This window comes from Drosophila suzukii, chromosome 3 (genome assembly GCF_043229965.1).
Source record: "Drosophila suzukii chromosome 3, CBGP_Dsuzu_IsoJpt1.0, whole genome shotgun sequence".
In the NCBI taxonomy this organism is placed as follows: Eukaryota; Metazoa; Arthropoda; class Insecta; order Diptera; family Drosophilidae; genus Drosophila; species Drosophila suzukii.
The window spans coordinates 15,597,086-15,617,628 of record NC_092082.1 but is presented as its reverse complement, the minus strand read 5'-3'; the positions used below and the strand labels follow the sequence as shown (position 1 = coordinate 15,617,628).

General features: G+C 43.3%; 2 protein-coding genes across 20 annotated transcripts in view; both read left to right on the top strand.

The window, feature by feature from the left end:
- The window catches only part of LOC136116844 (titin-like), a 33,583-nt gene extending 13,517 nt beyond the window's left edge, over positions 1–20,066 (top strand). Inside the window, exons 2-3 of the mRNA XM_070996501.1 lie at positions 62–19,810; positions 19,879–20,066. Coding sequence (XP_070852602.1) covers positions 62–19,810; positions 19,879–19,923 — 19,794 coding nt within the window. The 3' untranslated portion in view covers positions 19,924–20,066. The remainder of the gene's footprint in view (positions 1–61; positions 19,811–19,878) is intronic.
- Positions 1–20,543, top strand: part of LOC108006836 (ankyrin-3) — a 70,713-nt gene that overhangs the window by 39,407 nt on the left and 10,763 nt on the right. The gene's annotated exons all lie outside the window — the stretch shown is intronic.

Below are 20,543 nucleotides of genomic sequence, written 5' to 3'. Positions count from 1 at the left end.
AGATAAATCACCTCTTCAACCCGATGACAAACCAAAGTCCCTTGATCAAAAAGACGAAAAGGTCCCAACTAATGTAGAAGACAAGCCCAAATCACCGATTGAATCAGTAAAGCCTAGTCCAAAAGAGTATTCTGACGATGAAAGTGATGAAGAGTTCACAATTCCTAGGCCCGAAGACAAACCTGTTAGTGAACCAACTCCGTCGGTAACTCCTTTCACTAGCGCTTCAGATAAAATCCTTCTTAAAGATGACCTAAAGCCCAAGGAAGTTACTACTTTCAAGGCCGAAGAACCTTTAACCACAATTCAATCCAGCGTTAAGTCCGCAATCACTATTGTTGAATCGGTAGACAGCAAGATCAGCAAACCTTTAGATCCTTTTGCAATCTTGAAAGATGATAAGATCCCAACTTCATTAGATGACAAGCCCAAGTCCCCCTTTGAGACAGTTAAGACCATTCCAAAAGAGTATTCGGACGATGAAAGTGTCGAAGAGTTCGGAATTCCTAGGCCCCAAGACAAGCCTGTTACTCAGCCAACTCCTTCGATAGCTCCGTTAATCAGTGGTTCAGAAAAATCACCTCTTCAACCCGATGACAAACCAAAGTGTCTTGAGCAAGAAGACGAAAAGGTCCCAACTAATGTAGAATACAAGCCCAAATCACCGGTAAAGCCTAGTCCAAAACAGTATTCTGTCGATGAAAGTGATGAAGAGTTCACAATTCCTAGGCCCCAAGACAAACCTGTTAGTAAAACAACTTTTACTAGCGCTTCAGATAAAATCCTTCTTAAAGATGACCTAAAGCCCAAGGAAGTTACCACTTTCAAGGCCGAAGAAACTTTAACCACAATTCAATCCAACTTTAAGTCCCCAAGCACCATTGTTGAATCGGTAGACAGCAAGATCAGCAAACCTTTAGATCATTTTGCAATCTTGAAAGATGATAAGATCCCAACTTCATTAGATGACAAGCCCAAGTCCCCCATTGAGACAGTTAAGACCATTCCAAAAGAGTATTCGGACGATGAAAGTGACGAAGAGTTCGGAATTCCTAGGCCCCAAGACAAGCCTGTTACTCAGCCAATTCCTTCGATAGCTTCGTTAATCAGTGGGGCAGATAAATCACCTCTTCAACCTGATGACAAACCAAAGTCTCTTGAGCAAAAAGACGAAAAGGTCCCAACTAATGTAGAAGACAAGCCCAAATCACCGATTGAATCATTAAAGCCTAGTCCAAAAGAGTATTCTGACGATGAAAGTGATGAAGAGTTCACAATTCCTAGGCCCCAAGACAAACCTGTTAGTGAACCAACTCCGTCGGTAACTCCTTTTACTAGCGCTTCAGATAAAATCCTTCTTAAAGATGACCTAAAGCCCAAGGAAGTTACTACTTTCAAGGCCGAAGAAACTTTAACCACAATTCAATCCAGCCTTAAGTCCGCAAGCACTATTGTTGAATCGGTAGACAGCAAGATCAGTAAACCTTTAGATCCTTTTGCAATCTTGAAAGATGATAAGAGCCCAACTTCATTAGATGACAAGCCCAAGTCCCCCATTGAGACAGTTAAGACCATCCCAAAAGAGTATTCGGACGATGAAAGTGACGAAGAGTTCGGAATTCCTAGGCCCCAAGACAAGCCTGTTACTCAGCCAATTCCTTCGATAGCTCCGTTAATCAGTGGGGCAGAAAAATCACCTCTTCAACCCGATGACAAACCAAAGTCTCTTGAGCAAGAAGACGAAAAGGTCCCAACTAATGTAGAAGACAAGCCCAAATCACCGATTGAATCATTAAAGCCTAGTCCAAAAGAGTATTCTGACGATGAAAGTGATGAAGAGTTCACAATTGCTAGGCCCCAAGACAAACCTGTTAGTGAACCAACTCCGACGGTAACTCCTTTTACTAGCGCTTCAGATAAAATCCTTCTTAACGATGACCTAAAGCCCAAGGAAGTTACCACTTTCAAGGCCGAAGAAACTTTAACCACAATTCAATCCAGCATTAAGTCCGCAAGCACTATTTTTGAATCGGTAGACAGCAAGATCAGCAAACCTTTAGATCCTTTTGCAATCTTGATAGATGATAAGATCCCAACTTCATTAGATGACAAGCCCAAGTCCCCCTTTGAGACAGTTAAGACCATTCCAAAAGAGTATTCGGACGATGAAAGTGTCGAAGAGTTCGGAATTCCTAGGCCCCAAGACAAGCCTGTTACTCAGCCAACTCCTTCGATAGCTCCGTTAATCAGTGGTTCAGAAAAATCACCTCTTCAACCCGATGACAAACCAAAGTGTCTTGAGCAAGAAGACGAAAAGGTCCCAACTAATGTAGAATACAAGCCCAAATCACCGGTAAAGCCTAGTCCAAAACAGTATTCTGTCGATGAAAGTGATGAAGAGTTCACAATTCCTAGGCCCCAAGACAAACCTGTTAGTAAAACAACTCCGTCGGTAACTCCTTTTACTAGCGCTTCAGATAAAATCCTTCTTAAAGATGACCTAAAGCCCAAGGAAGTTACCACTTTCAAGGCCGAAGAAACTTTAACCACAATTCAATCCAACTTTAAGTCCCCAAGCACCATTGTTGAATCGGTAGACAGCAAGATCAGCAAACCTTTAGATCATTTTGCAATCTTGAAAGATGATAAGATCCCAACTTCATTAGATGACAAGCCCAAGTCCCCCATTGAGACAGTTAAGACCATTCCAAAAGAGTATTCGGACGATGAAAGTGACGAAGAGTTCGGAATTCCTAGGCCCCAAGACAAGCCTGTTACTCAGCCAATTCCTTCGATAGCTTCGTTAATCAGTGGGGCAGATAAATCACCTCTTCAACCTGATGACAAACCAAAGTCTCTTGAGCAAAAAGACGAAAAGGTCCCAACTAATGTAGAAGACAAGCCCAAATCACCGATTGAATCATTAAAGCCTAGTCCAAAAGAGTATTCTGACGATGAAAGTGATGAAGAGTTCACAATTCCTAGGCCCCAAGACAAACCTGTTAGTGAACCAACTCCGTCGGTAACTCCTTTTACTAGCGCTTCAGATAAAATCCTTCTTAAAGATGACCTAAAGCCCAAGGAAGTTACTACTTTCAAGGCCGAAGAAACTTTAACCACAATTCAATCCAGCCTTAAGTCCGCAAGCACTATTGTTGAATCGGTAGACAGCAAGATCAGTAAACCTTTAGATCCTTTTGCAATCTTGAAAGATGATAAGAGCCCAACTTCATTAGATGACAAGCCCAAGTCCCCCATTGAGACAGTTAAGACCATCCCAAAAGAGTATTCGGACGATGAAAGTGACGAAGAGTTCGGAATTCCTAGGCCCCAAGACAAGCCTGTTACTCAGCCAATTCCTTCGATAGCTCCGTTAATCAGTGGGGCAGAAAAATCACCTCTTCAACCCGATGACAAACCAAAGTCTCTTGAGCAAGAAGACGAAAAGGTCCCAACTAATGTAGAAGACAAGCCCAAATCACCGGTAAAGCCTAGTCCAAAACAGTATTCTGTCGATGAAAGTGATGAAGAGTTCACAATTCCTAGTCCCCAAGACAAACCTGTTAGTAAAACAACTCCGTCGGTAACTCCTTTTACTAGCGCTTCAGATAAAATCCTTCTTAAAGATGACCTAAAGCCCAAGGAAGTTACCACTTTCAAGGCCGAAGAAACTTTAACCACAATTCAATCCAACATTAAGTCCGCAAGCACCATTGTTGAATCGGTAGACAGCAAGATCAGCAAACCTTTAGACCCTTTTACAATCTTGAAAGACGATAAGATCCCAACTTCATTAGATGACAAGCCCAAGACCCCCATTGAGACAGTTAACACCATTCCAAAAGAGTATTCGGACGATGAAAGTGACGAAGAGTTCGGAATTCCTAGGCCCCAAGACAAGCCTGTTACCCAGCCAACTCCTTCGATAGCTCCTTTAATCAGTGTGGAAGACAAATCACCTCTTCAACCCGATGACAAACCAAAGACTATTGAGCAAAAAGACGAAAAGGTCCCAGCTAATGTAGAAGACAAGCCCAAATCACCGATTGAATCAGTAAAGCCTGACGAAGAGTTCGGAATTCCTAGGCCCCAAGACAAGCCTGTTACCCAGCCAACTCCTAAGATAGCTCCTTTAATCAGTGTGGAAGATAAATCACCTCTTCAACCCGATGACAAACCAAAGACTCTTGAGCAAAAAGATGAAAAGGTCCCAACTAATCTAGAAGACAAGCCCATATCACCGATTCAACCGGTAAAGCCTAGTCCAACACAGTATTCTGTCGATGAAAGTGATGAAGAGTTCACAATTCCTAGGCCCCAAGACAAACCTGTTAGTGAACCAACTCCGTCGGTAATTCCTTTCACTAGCGCTTCAGATAAAATCCTTCTTAAAGATGAACTAAACCGCAAGGAAGTTACCACTTTCAAGGCCGACGAAACTTTAACCACAATTCAATCCAACATTAAGTCCGCAAGCACCATTGTTGAATCGGTAGACAGCAAGATCAGCAAACCTTTAGACCCTTTTACAATCTTGAAAGACGATAAGATCCCAACTTCATTAGATGACAAGCCCAAGACCCCCATTGAGACAGTTAACACCATTCCAAAAGAGTATTCGGACGATGAAAGTGACGAAGAGTTCGGAATTCCTAGGCCCCAAGACAAGCCTGTTACCCAGCCAACTCCTTCGATAGCTCCTTTAATCAGTGTGGAAGACAAATCACCTCTTCAACCCGATGACAAACCAAAGACTATTGAGCAAAAAGACGAAAAGGTCCCAGCTAATGTAGAAGACAAGCCCAAATCACCGATTGAATCAGTAAAGCCTGACGAAGAGTTCGGAATTCCTAGGCCCCAAGACAAGCCTGTTACCCAGCCAACTCCTAAGATAGCTCCTTTAATCAGTGTGGAAGATAGATCACCTCTTCAACCCGATGACAAACCAAAGACTCTTGAGCAAAAAGATGAAAAGGTCCCAACTAATCTAGAAGACAAGCCCATATCACCGATTCAACCGGTAAAGCCTAGTCCAACACAGTATTCTGTCGATGAAAGTGATGAAGAGTTCACAATTCCTAGGCCCCAAGACAAACCTGTTAGTGAACCAACTCCGTCGGTAACTCCTTTCACTAGCGCTTCAGATAAAATCCTTCTTAAAGATGACCTAAAGCCCAAGGAAGTTACTACTTTTAAGGCCGAAGAACCTTTAACCACAATTCAATCCAGCGTTAAGTCCGCAATCACTGTTGTTGAATCGGTAGACAGCAAGATCAGCAAACCTTTAGATCCTTTTGCAATCTTGAAAGATGATAAGATCCCAACTTCATTAGATGACAAGCCCAAGTCGCCCTTTGAGACAGTTAAGACCATTCCAAAAGAGTATTCGGTCGATGAAAGTGACGAAGAGTTCGGAATTCCTAGGCCCCAAGACAAGCCTGTTACTCAGCCAACTCCTTCGATAGCTCCGTTAATCAGTGGTTCAGAAAAATCACCTCTTCAACCCGATGACAAACCAAAGTGTCTTGAGCAAGAAGACGAAAAGGTCCCAACTAATGTAGAAGACAAGCCCAAATCACCGATTCAACCGGTAAAGCCTAGTCCAAAACAGTATTCTGTCGATGAAAGTGATGAAGAGTTCACAATTCCTAGGCCCCAAGACAAACCTGTTAGTGAACAAACTCCTTCAATAACTCCTTTTACTAGCGCTTCAGATAAAATCCTTCTTAAAGATGACCTAAAGCCCAAGGAAGTTACCACTTTCAAGGCCGAAGAAACTTTAACCACAATTCAATCCAGCTTTAAGTCCGCAAGCACCATTGTTGAATCGGTAGACAGCAAGATCAGCAAACCTTTAGATCATTTTGCAATCTTGAAAGATGATAAGATCCCAACTTCATTAGATGACAAGCCCAAGTCCCCCATTGAGACAGTTAAGACCATTCCAAAAGAGTATTCGGACGATGAAAGTGAAGAAGAGTTCGGAATTCCTAGGCCCCAAGACAAGCCTGTTACCCAGCCAACTCCTTCGATAGCTCCTTTAATCAGTGTGGAAGATAAATCACCTCTTCAACCCGATGACAAACCAAAGTCCCTTGAGCAAAAAGACGAAAAGGTCCCAGCTAATGTAGAAGACAAGCCCAAATCACCGATTGAATCAGTAAAGCCTAGTCCAAAAGAGTATTCTGACGATGAAAGTGATGAAGAGTTCACAATTCCTAGGCCCCAAGACAAACCTGTTAGTGAACCAATTCCTTCGGTAACTCCTTTCACAAGCCCTTCAGATATAATCCTTCTTAAAGATGACCTAAAGCCCAAGGAAGTTACCACTTTCAAGGCCGAAGAAACTTTAACCACAATTCAATCCAGCTTTAAGTCCGCAAGCACCATTGTTGAATCGGTAGACAGCAAGATCAGCAAACCTTTAGATCATTTTGCAATCTTGAAAGATGATAAGATCCCAACTTCATTAGATGACAAGCCCAAGTCCCCCATTGAGACAGTTAAGACCATTCCAAAAGAGTATTCGGACGATGAAAGTGAAGAAGAGTTCGGAATTCATAGGCCCCAAGACAAGCCTGTAACCCAGCCAACTCCTTCGATAGCTCCTTTAATCAGTGTGGAAGATAAATCACCTCTTCAACCCGATGACAAACCAAAGTCCCTTGATCAAAAAGACGAAAAGGTCCCAACTAATCTAGAAGACAAGCCCAAATCACCGATTGAATCAGTAAAGCCTAGTCCAAAAGAGTATTCTGACGATGAAAGTGATGAAGAGTTCACAATTCCTAGGCCCCAAGACAAACCTGTTAGTGAACCAACTCCTTCGGTAACTCCTTTCACTAGCCCTTCAGATAAAATCCTTCTTAAAGATGACCTAAAGCCCAGGGAAGTTATCACTTTCAAGGCCGAAGAAACTTTAACCACAATTCAATCCAGCATTAAGTCCGCAAGCACCATTGTTGAATCGGTAGACAGCAAGATCAGCAAACCTTTAGATCCTTTTACAATCTTGAAAGACGATAAGATCCCAACTTCATTAGATGACAAGCCCAAGTCCCCCATTGAGACAGTTAAGACCATTCCAAAAGAGTATTCGAACGATGAAAGTGACGAAGAGTTTGGAATTCATAGGCCCCAAGACAAGCCTGTTACTCAGCCAACTCCTTCGATAGCTTCGTTAATCAGTGGGGCAGAAAAATCACCTCTTCAACCCGATGACAAACCAAAGTCTCTTGAGCAAGAAGACGAAAAGGTCCCAACTAATGTAGAAGACAAGCCCAAATCACCGATTCAACCGGTAAAGCCTAGTCCAAAACAGTATTCTGTCGATAAAAGTGATGAAGAGTTCACAATTCCTAGGCCCGAAGACAAACCTGTTAGTGAACCAACTCCTTCGGTAACTCCTTTCACTAGCGCTTCAGATAAAATCCTTCTTAAAGATGACCTAAAGCCCAAGGAAGTTACCACTTTCAAGGCCGAAGAAACTTTTACAACAATTCAATCCAGCCTTAAGTCCGCAAGCACTATTGTTGAATCGGTAGACAGCAAGATCAGTAAACCTTTAGATCCTTTTGCAATCTTGAAAGATGATAAGAGCCCAACATCATTAGATGACAAGCCCAAGTCCCCCTTTGAGACAGTTAAGACCATTCCAAAAGAGTATTCGGACGATGAAAGTGACGACGAGTTCGGAATTCCTAGGCCCCAAGACAAGCCTGTTACCCAGCCAACTCCTTCGATAGCTCCGTTAATCAGTGGGGCAGATAAATCACCTCTTCAACCCGATGACAAACCAAAGTCCCTTGATCAAAAAGTCGAAAAGGTCCCAACTAATGTAGAAGACAAGCCCAAATCACCGATTGAATCAGTAAAGCCTGGTCCAAAAGAGTATTCTGACGATGAAAGTGATGAAGAGTTCACAATTCCTAGGCCCCAAGACAAACCTGTTAGTGAACCAACTCCGTCGGTAACTCCTTTTACTAGCGCTTCAGATAAAATCCTTCTTAAAGATGACCTAAAGCCCAAGGAAGTTACTACTTTCAAGGCCGAAGAAACTTTAACCACAATTCAATCCAGCCTTAAGTCCGCAAGCACTATTGTAGACAGCAAGATCAGTACACCTTTAGATCCTTTTGCAATCTTGAAAGATGATAAGAGCCCAACTTCATTAGATGACAAGCCCAAGTCCCCCATTGAGACAGTTAAGACCATTCCAAAAGAGTATTCGGACGATGAAAGTGACGAAGAGTTTGGAATTCCTAGGCCCCAAGACAAGCCTGTTACTCAACCAACTCCTTCGACAGCTCCTTTAATCAGTGTGGAAGATAAATCACCTCTTCAACCCGATGACAAACCAAAGTCCCTTGATCAAAAAGTCGAAAAGGTCCCAACTAATGTAGAAGACAAGCCCAAATCACCGATTGAATCAGTAAAGCCTGGTCCAAAAGAGTATTCTGACGATGAAAGTGATGAAGAGTTCACAATTCCTAGGCCCCAAGACAAACCTGTTAGTGAACCAACTCCGTCGGTAACTCCTTTCACTAGCGCTTCAGATAAAATCCTTCTTAAAGATGACCTAAAGCCCAAGGAAGTTACTACTTTCAAGGCCGAAGAAACTTTAACCAAAATTCAATCCAGCCTTAAGTCCGCAAGCACTATTGTTGAATCGGTAGACAGCAAGATCAGTACACCTTTAGATCCTTTTGCAATCTTAAAAGATGTTAAGAGCCCAACTTCATTAGATGACAAGCCCAAGTCCCCCATTGAGACAGTTAAGACCATTCCAAAAGAGTATTCGGACGATGAAAGTGACGACGAGTTTGGAATTCCTAGGCCCCAAGACAAGCCTGTTACTCAACCAACTCCTTCGATAGCTCCTTTAATCAGTGGGGCAGATAAATCACCTCTTCAACCCGATGACAACCCAAAGTCTCTTGAGCAAGAAGACGAAAAGGTCCCAACTAATGTAGAAGACAAGCCCAAATCACCGATTCAACCGGTAAAGCCTAGTCCAAAACTGTATTCTGTCGATGAAAGTGATGAAGAGTTCACAATTCCTAGGCCTGAAGACAAACCTGTTAGTGAACCAACTCCTTCGGTAACTCCTTTCACTAGCGCTTCAGATAAAATCCTTCTTAAAGATGACCTAAAGCCCAAGGAAGTTACCACTTTCAAGGCCGAAGAAACTTTAACCACAATTCAATCCAGCCTTAAGTCCGCAAGCACTTTTGTTGAATCGGTAGACAGCAAGATCAGCAAACCTTTAGATCCTTTTGCAATCTTGAAAGATGATAAGAGCCCAACTTCATTAGATGACAAGCCCAAGTCCCCCATTGAGACAGTTAAGACCATCCCAAAAGAGTATTCGGACGATGAAAGTGACGAAGAGTTCGGAATTCCTAGGCCCCAAGACAAGCCTGTTACTCAGCCAATTCCTTCGATAGCTTCGTTAATCAGTGGGTCAGATAAATCACCTCTTCAACCTGATGACAAACCAAAGTCTCTTGAGCAAAAAGACGAAAAGGTCCCAACTAATGTAGAAGACAAGCCCAAAACACCGATTGAATCATTAAAGCCTAGTCCAAAAGAGTATTCTGACGATGAAAGTGATGAAGAGCTCACAATTCCTAGGCCCCAAGACAAACCTGTTAGTGAACCAACTCCGTCGGTAACTCCTTTTACTAGCGCTTCAGATAAAATCCTTCTTAAAGATGACCTAAAGCCCAAGGAAGTTACCACTTTCAAGGCCGAAGAAACTTTAACCACAATTCAATCCAACATTAAGTCCGCAAGCACACTTGTTGAATCGGTAGACAGCAAGATCAGCAAACCTTTAGACCCTTTTACAATCTTGAAAGACGATAAGATCCCAACTTTATTAGATGACAAGCCCAAGACCCACAATGAGACAGTTAAGACCATTCCAAAAGAGTATTCGGACGATGAAAGTGACGAAGAGTTTGGAATTCCTAGGCCCCAAGACAAGCCTGTTACTCAGCCAACTCCTTCGATAGCTCCGTTAATCAGTGGGGCAGATAAATCACCTCTTCAACCCGATGACAAACCAAAATCTCTTGAGCAAGAAGACGAAAAGGTCCCAACTAATGTAGAAGACAAGCCCAAATCACCGATTCAACCGGTAAAGCCTAGTCCAAAACAGTATTCTGTCGATGAAAGTGATGAAGAGTTCACAATTCCTAGGCCCGAAGACAAACCTGTTAGTGAACCAACTCCTTCGGTAACTCCTTTCACTAGCGCTTCAGATAAAATCCTTCTTAAAGATGACCTAAAGCCCAAGGAAGATACCACTTTCAAGGCCGAAGAAACTTTAACCACAATTCAATCCAGCCTTAAGTCCGCAAGCACTATTGTTGAATCGGTAGACAGCAAGATCAGTAAACCTTTAGATCCTTTTGCAATCTTGAAAGATGATAAGAGCCCAACTTCATTAGATGACAAGCCCAAGTCCCCCATTGAGACAGTTAAGACCATTCCAAAAGAGTATTCGGACGATGAAAGTGACGAAGAGTTCGGAATTCCTAGGACCCAAGACAAGCCTGTTACTCAGCCAACTCCTTCGATAGCTCCTTTAATCAGTGTGGAAGATAAATCATCTCTTCAACCCGATGACAAACCAAAGTCCCTTGATCAAAAAGTCGAAAAGGTCCCAACTAATCTAGAAGACAAGCCCAAATCACCGATTGAATCAGTAAAGCCTAGTCCAAAAGAGTATTCTGACGATGAAAGTGATGAAGAGTTCACAATTCCCAGGCCCCAAGACAAACCTGTTAGTGAACCAACTCCGTCGGTAACTCCTTTCACTAGCGCTTCAGATAAAATCCTTCTTAAAGATGACCTAAAGCCCAAGGAAGTTACCACTTTCAAGGCCGAAGAAACTTTAACCACAATTCAATCCAGCATTAAGTCCGCAATCACTATTGTTGAATCGGTAGACAGCAAGATCAGTAAACCTTTAGATCCTTTTGCAATCTTGAAAGATGATAAGATCCCAACTTCATTAGGAGACAAGCCCAAGTCCCCCATTGAGACAGTTAAGACCATTCCAAAAGAGTATTCGGACGATGAAAGTGACGAAGAGTTCGGAATTCCTAGGCCCCAAGACAAGCCTGTTACCCAGCCAACTCCTTCGATAGCTCCTTTAATCAGTGTGGAAGATAAATCACCTCTTCAACCCGATGACAAACCAAAGTCCCTTGATCAAAAAGACGAAAAGGTCCCAACTAATCTAGAAGACAAGCCCAAATCACTGATTGAATCAGTAAAGCCTGGTCCAAAAGAGTATTCTGACGCTGAAAGTGATGAAGAGTTCACAATTCCTAGGCCCCAAGACAAACCTGTTAGTGAACCAACTCCTTCGGTAACTCCTTTCACTAGCCCTTCAGATAAAATCCTTCTTAAAGATGACCTAAAGCCCAGGGAAGTTACCACTTTCAAGGCCGAAGAAACTTTAACCACAAATCAATCCAGCATTAAGTCCGCAAGCACCATTGTTGAATCGGTAGACAGCAAGATCAGCAAACCTTTAGATCCTTTTACAATTTTGAAAGACGATAAGATCCCAACTTCATTAGATGACAAGCCCAAGTCCCCCATTGAGACAGTTAGGACCATTCCAAAAGAGTATTCGGACGATGAAAGTGACGACGAGTTCGGAATTCCTAGGCCCCAAGATAAGGCTGTTACTCAGCCAATTACTTCGATAGCTCCGTTAATCAGTGGGGCAGATAAATCACCTCTTCAACCCGATGACAAACCAAAGTCTCTTGAGCAAAAAGACGAAAAGTTCCCAACTAATATAGAAGACAAGCCCAAATCACCGATTGAATCAGTAAAGCCTAGTCAAAAAGAGTATTCTGACGATGAAAGTGACGAAGAGTTCACAATTCCTAGGCCCCAAGATAAACCTGTTAGTGAACCAACTCCGTCGGTAACTCCTTTCACTAGCGCTTCAAATAAAATTCTTCTTAAAGATGACCTAAAGCCCAAGGAAGTTACTACTTTCAAGGCCGAAGAAACTTTAACCACAATTCAATCCAGCATTAAGTCCGCAATCACTATTGTTGAATCGGTAGACAGCAAGATCAGCAAACCTTTAGATCCTTTTGCAATCTTGAAAGATGATAAGATCCCAACTTCATTAGATGACAAGCCCAAGGCCCCCTTTGGGACAGTTAAGACCATTCCAAAAGAGTATTCGGACGATGAAAGTGACGAAGAGTTCGGAATTCCTAGGTCCCAAGACAAGCCTGTTACCCAGCAAACTCCTTCGATAGCTCCGTTAATCAGTGGGGCAGATAAATCACCTCTTGAACCGGATGACAAACCAAAGTCTCTTGAGCAAGAGGACGAAAAGGTCCCAACTAATGTAGAAGACAAGCCCAAATCACCGATTCAACCGGTAAAGCCTAGTCCAACACAGTATTCTGTCGATGAAAGTGATGAAGAGTTCACAATTCCTAGGCCTCAAGACAAACCTGTTAGTGAACCAACTCCTTCGGTAATTCCTTTCACTAGCTCTTCACATAAAATCCTTTTTAAAGATGACCTAAAGCCCAAGGAAGTTACCACTTTCAAGGCCGAAGAAACTTTTACAACAATTCAATCCAACCTTAAGTCCGCAAGTACTATTGTTGAATCGGTAGACAGCAAGATCAGTAAACCTTTAGATCCTTTTGCAATCTTGAAAGATGATAAGAGCCCAACTTCATTAGATGACAAGCCCAAGTCCCCCATTGAGACAGTTAAGACCATTCCAAAAGAGTATTCGGACGATGAAAGTGACGACGAGTTCGGAATTCCTATGCCCCAAGACAAGCCTGTTACTCAGCCAACTCCTTCGATAGCTCCGTTAATCAGTGGGGCAGATAAATCACCTCTTCAACCCGATGACAAACCAAAGTCTCTTGAGCAAACAGACGAAAAGGTCCCAACTAATGTAGAAGACAAGCCCAAATCACCGATTGAATCAGTAAAGCCTAGTCCAAAAGAGTATTCTGACGATGAAAGTGATGAAGAGTTCACAATTCCTAGGCCCCAAGACAAACCTGTTATTGAACCAACTCCGTCGGTAACTCCTTTCACTAGCGCTTCAAATAAAATCCTTCTTAAAGATGACCTAAAGCCCAAGGAAGTTACCACTTTCAAGGCCGAAGAAACTTTAACCACAATTCAATCCAGCATTAAGTCCGCAAGCACTATTGTTGAATCGGTAGACAGCAAGATCAGCAAACCTTTAGATCCTTTTACAATCTTGAAAGATGATAAGATCCCAACTTCATTAGATGACAAGCCCAAGTCCCCCATTGAGACAGTTAAGACCATTCCAAATGAGTATTCGGACGATGAAAGTGACGAAGAGTTTGGAATTCCTAGGCCCCAAGACAAGCCTGTTACTCAGCCAATTACTTCGGTAGCTCCGTTAATCAGTGGGGCAGATAAATCACCTCTTCAACCCGATGGCAAACCAAAGTCTCTTGAGCAAAAAGACGAAAAGGTCCCAACTAATCTAGAAGACAAGCACAAATCACCGATTGAATCAGTAAAGCCTAGTCCAAAAGAGTATTCTGACGATGAAAGTGATGAAGAGTTCACAATTCCTAGGCCCCAAGACAAACCTGTTAGTAAACCAACTCCGTCGGTAACTCCTTTCACTAGCGCTTCAGATAAAATCCTTCTTAAAGATGACCTAAAGCCCAAGGAAGTTACCACTTTCAAGGCCGAAGAAACTTTAACCACAATTCAATCAAGCATTAAGTCCGCAAGCACTATTGTTGAATCGGTAGACAGCAAGATCAGTAAACCTTTAGATCCTTTTGCAATCTTGAAAGATGATAAGATCCAAACTTCATTAGATGACAAGCCCAAGACCCCCATTGAGACAGTTAAGACCATTCCAAAAGAGTATTCGGACGATGAAAGTGACGAAGAGTTTGGAATTCCTAGGCCCCAAGACAAGCCTGTTACTCAGCCAACTCCTTCGATAGCTCCGTTAATCAGTGGGGCAGATAAATCACCTCTTCAACCGGATGACAAACCAAAGTCTCTTGAGCAAGAAGACGAAAAGGTCCCAACTAATCTAGAAGACAAGCCCAAACCACCGATTCAACCGGTAAAGCCTATTCCAACACAGTATTCGGACGATGAAAGTGATGAAGAGTTCACAATTCCTAGGCCCCAAGACAAACCTATTAGTGAACCAACTGCTTCGGTAACTCCTTTCACTAGCGCTTCAGATAAAATCCTTCTTAAAGATGACCTAAAGCCCAAGGAAGTTACCACTTTCAAGGCCGAAGAAACTTTAACCACAATTCAATCAAGCATTAAGTCCGCAAGCACTATTGTTGAATCGGTAGACAGCAGGATCAGCAAACCTTTAGAACCTTTTACCATCTTGAAAGACGATAAGATCCCAACTTCATTAGATGACAAGCCCAAGTCCCCCATTGAGACAGTTAAGACCATTCCAAAAGAGTATTCGGACGATGAAAGTGACGAAGAGTTTGGAATTCCTAGGCCCCAAGACAAGCCTGTTACTCAGCCAACTCCTTCGATAGCTCCGTTAATCAGTGGGGCAGATAAATCACCTCTTCAACCGGATGACAAACCAAAGTCTCTTGAGCAAGAAGACGAAAAGGTCCCAACTAATCTAGACGAAAAGCCCAAACCACCGATTCAACCGGTAAAGCCTATTCCAACACAGTATTCGGACGATGAAAGTGATGAAGAGTTCACAATTCCTAGGCCCCAAGACAAACCTATTAGTGAACCAACTGCTTCGGTAACTCCTTTCACTAGCGCTTCAGATAAAATCCTTCTTAAAGATGACCTAAAGCCCAAGGAAGTTACCACTTTCAAGGCCGAAGAAACTTTAACCACAATTCAATCAAGCATTAAGTCCGCAAGCACTATTGTTGAATCGGTAGACAGCAGGATCAGCAAACCTTTAGAACCTTTTACCATCTTGAAAGACGATAAGATCCCAACTTCATTAGATGACAAGCCCAAGTCCCCCATTGAGACAGTTAAGACCATTCCAAAAGAGTATTCGGACGATGAAAGTGACGAAGAGCTTGGAATTCCTCGGCCCCAAGACAAGCCTGTTACTCAGCCAACTCCTTCGATAGCTCCGTTAATCAGTGGGGCAGATAAATCACCTCTTCAACCCCATGACAAACCAAAGTCTCTTGAGCAAGAAGACGAAAAGGTTCCAACTAATCTAGAAGACAAGCACAAATCACCGATTGAATCAGTTAAGCCTTGTCCAAAAGAGTATTTTGACGATGAAAGTGATGAAGAGTTCACAATTCCTAGGCCCCAAGACAAACCTTTCACTAGCGCTTCAAATAATATCCTTCTTAAAGATGACCTAAAGCCCAAGGAAGTTACCACTTTCAAGGCCGAAGAAACTTTAACCACAATTCAATCCAGCATTAAGTCCGCAACCACTTTTGTTGAATCGGTAGACAGCAACATCGGCAAACCTTTAGATCCTTTTACAATCTTGAAAGACGATAAGATCCCAACTTCATTAGATGACAAGCCCAAGTCCCCGCTTGAGACAGTTAAGACCATTCCAAAAGAGTATTCGGACGATGAAAGTGACGAAGAGTTCGGAATTCCTAGTCCCCAAGACAAGCCTGTTACCCACCCAACTCCTGCGATAGCTCCTTTAATCAGTGTGGAAGATAAATCACCTCTTCAACCCGATGACAAACCAAAGTCTCTTGAGCAAAAAAACGAAAAGGTCCCAACTAATGTAGAAGACAAGCCCATATCACCGATTGAATCAGTAAAGCCTAGTCCAAAAGAGTATTCTGACGATGAAAGTGATGAAGAGTTCACAATTCCTAGGCCCCAAGACAAACCTTTCACTAGCGCTTCAGATAATATCCTTCTTAAAGATGACCTAAAGCCCAAGGAAGTTACCACTTTCAAGGCCGAAGAAACTTTAACCACAATTCAATCCAGCATTAAGTCCGCAAGCACTTTTGTTGAATCGGTAGACAGCAAGATCCGCAAACCTTTAGATCATTTTACAATCTTGAAAGACGATAAGATCCCAACTTCATTAGATGACAAGCCCAAGTCCCCCCTTGAGACAGTTAAGACCATTCCAAAAGAGTATTCGGACGATGAAAGTGACGAAGAGTTCGGAATTCCTAGTCCCCAAGACAAGCCTGTTACCCACCCAACTCCTTCGATAGCTCCGTTAACCAGTGTGGAAGATAAATCACCTCTTCAACCCGATGACAAACCAAAGTCTCTTGAGCAAAAAGACGAAAAGGTCCCAACTAATGTAGAAGACAAGCCCAAATCACCGATTGAACCAGTAAAGCCTAGTCCAAAAGAGTATTCTGACGATGAAAGTGATGAAGAGTTCACAATTCCTAGGCCCCAAGACAAACCTTTCACTAGCGCTTCAGATAATATCCTTCTTAAAGATGACCTAAAGCCCAAGAAAGTTACCACTTTCAAGGCCGAAGAAACTTTAACCACAATGCAATCAAGCATTAAGTCCGCAAGCACTATTGTTGAATCGGTAGACAGCAAGATCAGTAAACCTTTAGATCCTTTAGCAATCTTGAAATATGATAAGAGCCCAACTTCATTATATGACAAGCCCAAATCCCCCATTGAGACAGTTAAGAACATTCCAAAAGAGTATTCGGACGATGAAAGTGACGAAGATTTCGGAATTCCTAGGCCCCAAGACAAGCCTGTTACTCAGCCAACTCCTTTGATAGCTCCGTTTATCAGTGAGGCAGATAAATCACCTCTTCAACCCGATGACAAACCAAAGTCTCTTGAGCAAGAAGACGAAAAGGTCCCAACTAATCTAGAAGACAAGCCCAAATCACCGATTCAACCAGTAAAGCCTAGTCCAAAAGAGTATTCGGACGATGAAAGTGACGAAGAGTTCGGAATTCCTAGGCCCCAAGACAAGCCTGTTACCCACCCAACTCCTTCGACAGCTCCTTTAATCAGTGTGGAAGATAAATCACCTTTTCAACCCGATGACAAACCAAAGACCCTTGTGCAAAAAGACGAAAAGGTCCCAACTAATCTAGAAGACAAGCCCAAAGCACCGATTCAAACGGTAAAGCCTAGTCCAAAAGAGTATTCTGTCGATAAAAGTGATGAAGAAATCACAATTCCTAGGCCCCAAGACAAACCTGTTAGTGAACCAACTCCTTCGGTAACTCCTTTCACTAGCGCTTCAGATAAAATCCTTGTTAAAGATGACATAAGGCCCAAGGAAGCTACCACTTTCAAGGCCGAAGAAACTTTGAGCACAATTCAATCCAGCACTAAATCCGCAAGCACTATTGTTGAAACGGTAGATAGCAAGATCAGCAAACCTGTAGATCCTTTTGCAATCTTAAAAGATGATAAGATCCCAACTTCATTGGGAGACAAATCCAAGTCCCCAGTGGAGACAGTAAAGCCCATTCCAAAAGAGTATTCGGACGATGAAAGTGACGAAGAGTTCAGAATTTCTAAGCCCCAAGACAAGCCTGCTACCAAGTCCACTCCTTTGACAGCTCCGTTAATCAGTGGGTCAGATAAGTCACAACTTCACCCTGGTGACAAGCCCAAGTCTCTTGAGCAAAAAAACGAAAAGGTCCCAACTAGTCTAGAATACAAGCCCAAGTCACCAATTGAGTTTGACGATGAAAGCAACAAAGAGTTTAATGTTCCTAGGACTAAAGAAAAACCTGTTAGTGAACCAACTCCTTCCGCTATTCCTTTGACTAGAGCTTCAGAAATCCCTCTTAAAGGTGACGTAATCCCGAATGCACCCCTTACCAAGCCCTTTCCACAGGATGCGATGATTACTATTCCAAAGAAACAAGTGATTCATGAGACTGCCGAAGAAAGTAGATCAGTTCAACAGATTGTGGAGGATACCATTAGAGCTGGTGATGCTGAGGTACAAAAAATTGTGGACGAAACACTTAAGAGTATTCAACATTCTAGAAACTTGTGCAATTTTAAGGATCAGGTTGTAGGTGAAGAAAGATCGGTGGAAGCAATTGTCGAAGAAACACTTAAGAGTGCAAAGTTAAACGTTGATATTTGTAGGGAAGATAAACTGTGTTCCACTAATACAAATAAAATGGATGCAAAAGAAGTTCGTCCGGTTGCATACTTTGTAAATTTGGACGATGCACAGAATTCGGTAACTCCCGCTAAGAAACAAGTTGTCAAAGCTCAACCGAAAAAAGTAACTAAGTTAGATTCTGGGAAAATAGAAAGGGATGCCAGCATTAAATCGACGACTAAAACTACCATTAGCAAACGATCAGTTGGGGTTAAAGAAAAACCTAAGAAAGATGTTAAATCAACACCTGTTTTGCCAGCTAAAGGAAAGACACCCACTATTAAGCAAACACCAATTAGGAAAGCAATAGCTACTGACAAAACGAAACTACCAAACAAAACCGAGTCAAGACGTTCAGTAACAAGCTCAACTTCGACTACCACGAGTTCAGCCTCCGCTACGAGTCGCGTAATAAGCGAAATACATTTCGAGCGGTCTGCAAGCCCTGCGTCGAGTTCCATTTTCTACGAGAGTCATCCGCAAGGTGAAGGCAGCCGTTCTACTACCCCCAGACCTAGGGTTAAGACTGACGTGACACAAATACCCTACCATACTTCAATTCGATCATTCAGCCCCCAACCAAAAACCACAAAGTCAGACAAGAAAACTTTAAAACAAAGTAAAACTACTGCCCCTCGATCTACCAAAGAGCTTACAGAGAAGAGTTCAAAGAAAACTGAGAGAATCGGCAGCCAAGAGCACGTTGAGAAAAGGAAAACCCCTACACCGTCTGCCACCCACAGATACATGCAGCCCACCCTGGCCCACAGCATGCGATACGGATTAAGTGGAGATGGAGACGTTGGGCAGAGTGTCTCGCCAGCACCGCCAAAGTCCCCAGCCCCACCCAAATCGCCGGCTCCGGCCAAACCCAAAACTACTCAACGAACACCTTCTATAACAAGTGCCTTGACCAAGTCCACATCCCAGATAACAAGGCAAAAGAACACGATTGCCGAGAAGAAACCAACACAACCACGTTCCCAGATTAAGAGAGGCTCACAGAGTGATAGCAAGGAGTCCCTGAAGAAAAGCACCGACCGCCTATACAAAAGACAAACATCCAAAGAAAACAAGCAAACAAACGTGATAGGCTCCAAGAGCCAAGCAACCAAAAGCATGAAGACACAATCAGCTAATTCAGCCAAGACACTTGCCTACAGAACTTCCATAGAGACCGAAAGCAAGCTTCAAAAGAAGACCACAGCCACTATACAGCGCACCAAAGTTCCGATTAGCGTGTCTTCCAGTGCAAGGACTGTAGCAAAGCTAAGCAAGAGTGATGACACCGAAAAGAGACCTCAGGTAGACAATAAGAAAACAGTTAAGCGATCGGTAAGCAAGACAAGTGAAGGCGACGGCACTACGGCTACCACCACCAAATCAACCAGAACCGTGCAAAGCTCCATGGAGCCCAAGCTGCAAAAAAAGATGAAGGACACAATGAACGAGTCCAGTTCGAACTCCGGTAGCGGCACCACCAGTGCCAGTGGCTCCTCGAACAGTACGCGGCGAAGTGTGCGATCCGTAAGCACAGTTAGCCGAAAAACGGACAAGGACCTGACAAACATTCGGCGGGCAGCGGGTGCTGTCGCCGCGACATCAACATCGACCGTACGGGTGCATCGGGAACCAACTGCAACCACCGGCGCTGTTAGCACCGTGCTCGTTGATGACGACTGTGAGGTGATAACCATACGTTCCATTAAATCAAGCGATAGTACAAAAAGTTCTACCTCATCATCCTCCGGTAGCGGCAGCAACAGTCGCAAGGTGCTAACCAGCGAGGTATTCACTAAAACCTTCGGCCCCGACAGGCCGCTCGAGGTGGTCTACCGACAGCCCGAGTTTGATGTAGAACACCACACCATTATGTCCGTGCGTCCGCCCTCCACCACTAGCAGCGATCAGCAGCGGTGCATCAACGAGTTCGATGTTAGCTTCATCGACACCACCGACTCCAGTCTCTCCGACTCCGTTGCCTTGCCCATGTTTGGCTCCGGCGATCCGGAGCGTCTGTTGGCCGCCAGTCCCGGTTCGCCCAAACCGACCCGCAGCCCCCTGGCCCTCATAGAGGAGACCCTGCGCCGCCAGCAACAGCACCACCACCATCATCAGCACCACCACCACAGTAGCGTTGTTACACCCGGTGGTGCTGCTGCCCTCGATCCTTCTCTGCAGATGCAAGTGGCTTTTGGAGAGAGTCAACGTGAGGCGGAGGTAGAGATGGAGAAGAGCAGCACTTCAAGAGGTAAATATGGTAATAATATTTAAGATATTCGTTAGGTCTAATGCACATTGATACTTAAGATAAGCTTAGCTACGATACCCATCATATCTAGGGCTTAGATACCAAATGCAACTTTTCTTATTGATATGCTTATATATGAAATGCTTTTACTTAACCCAATTTTAACTT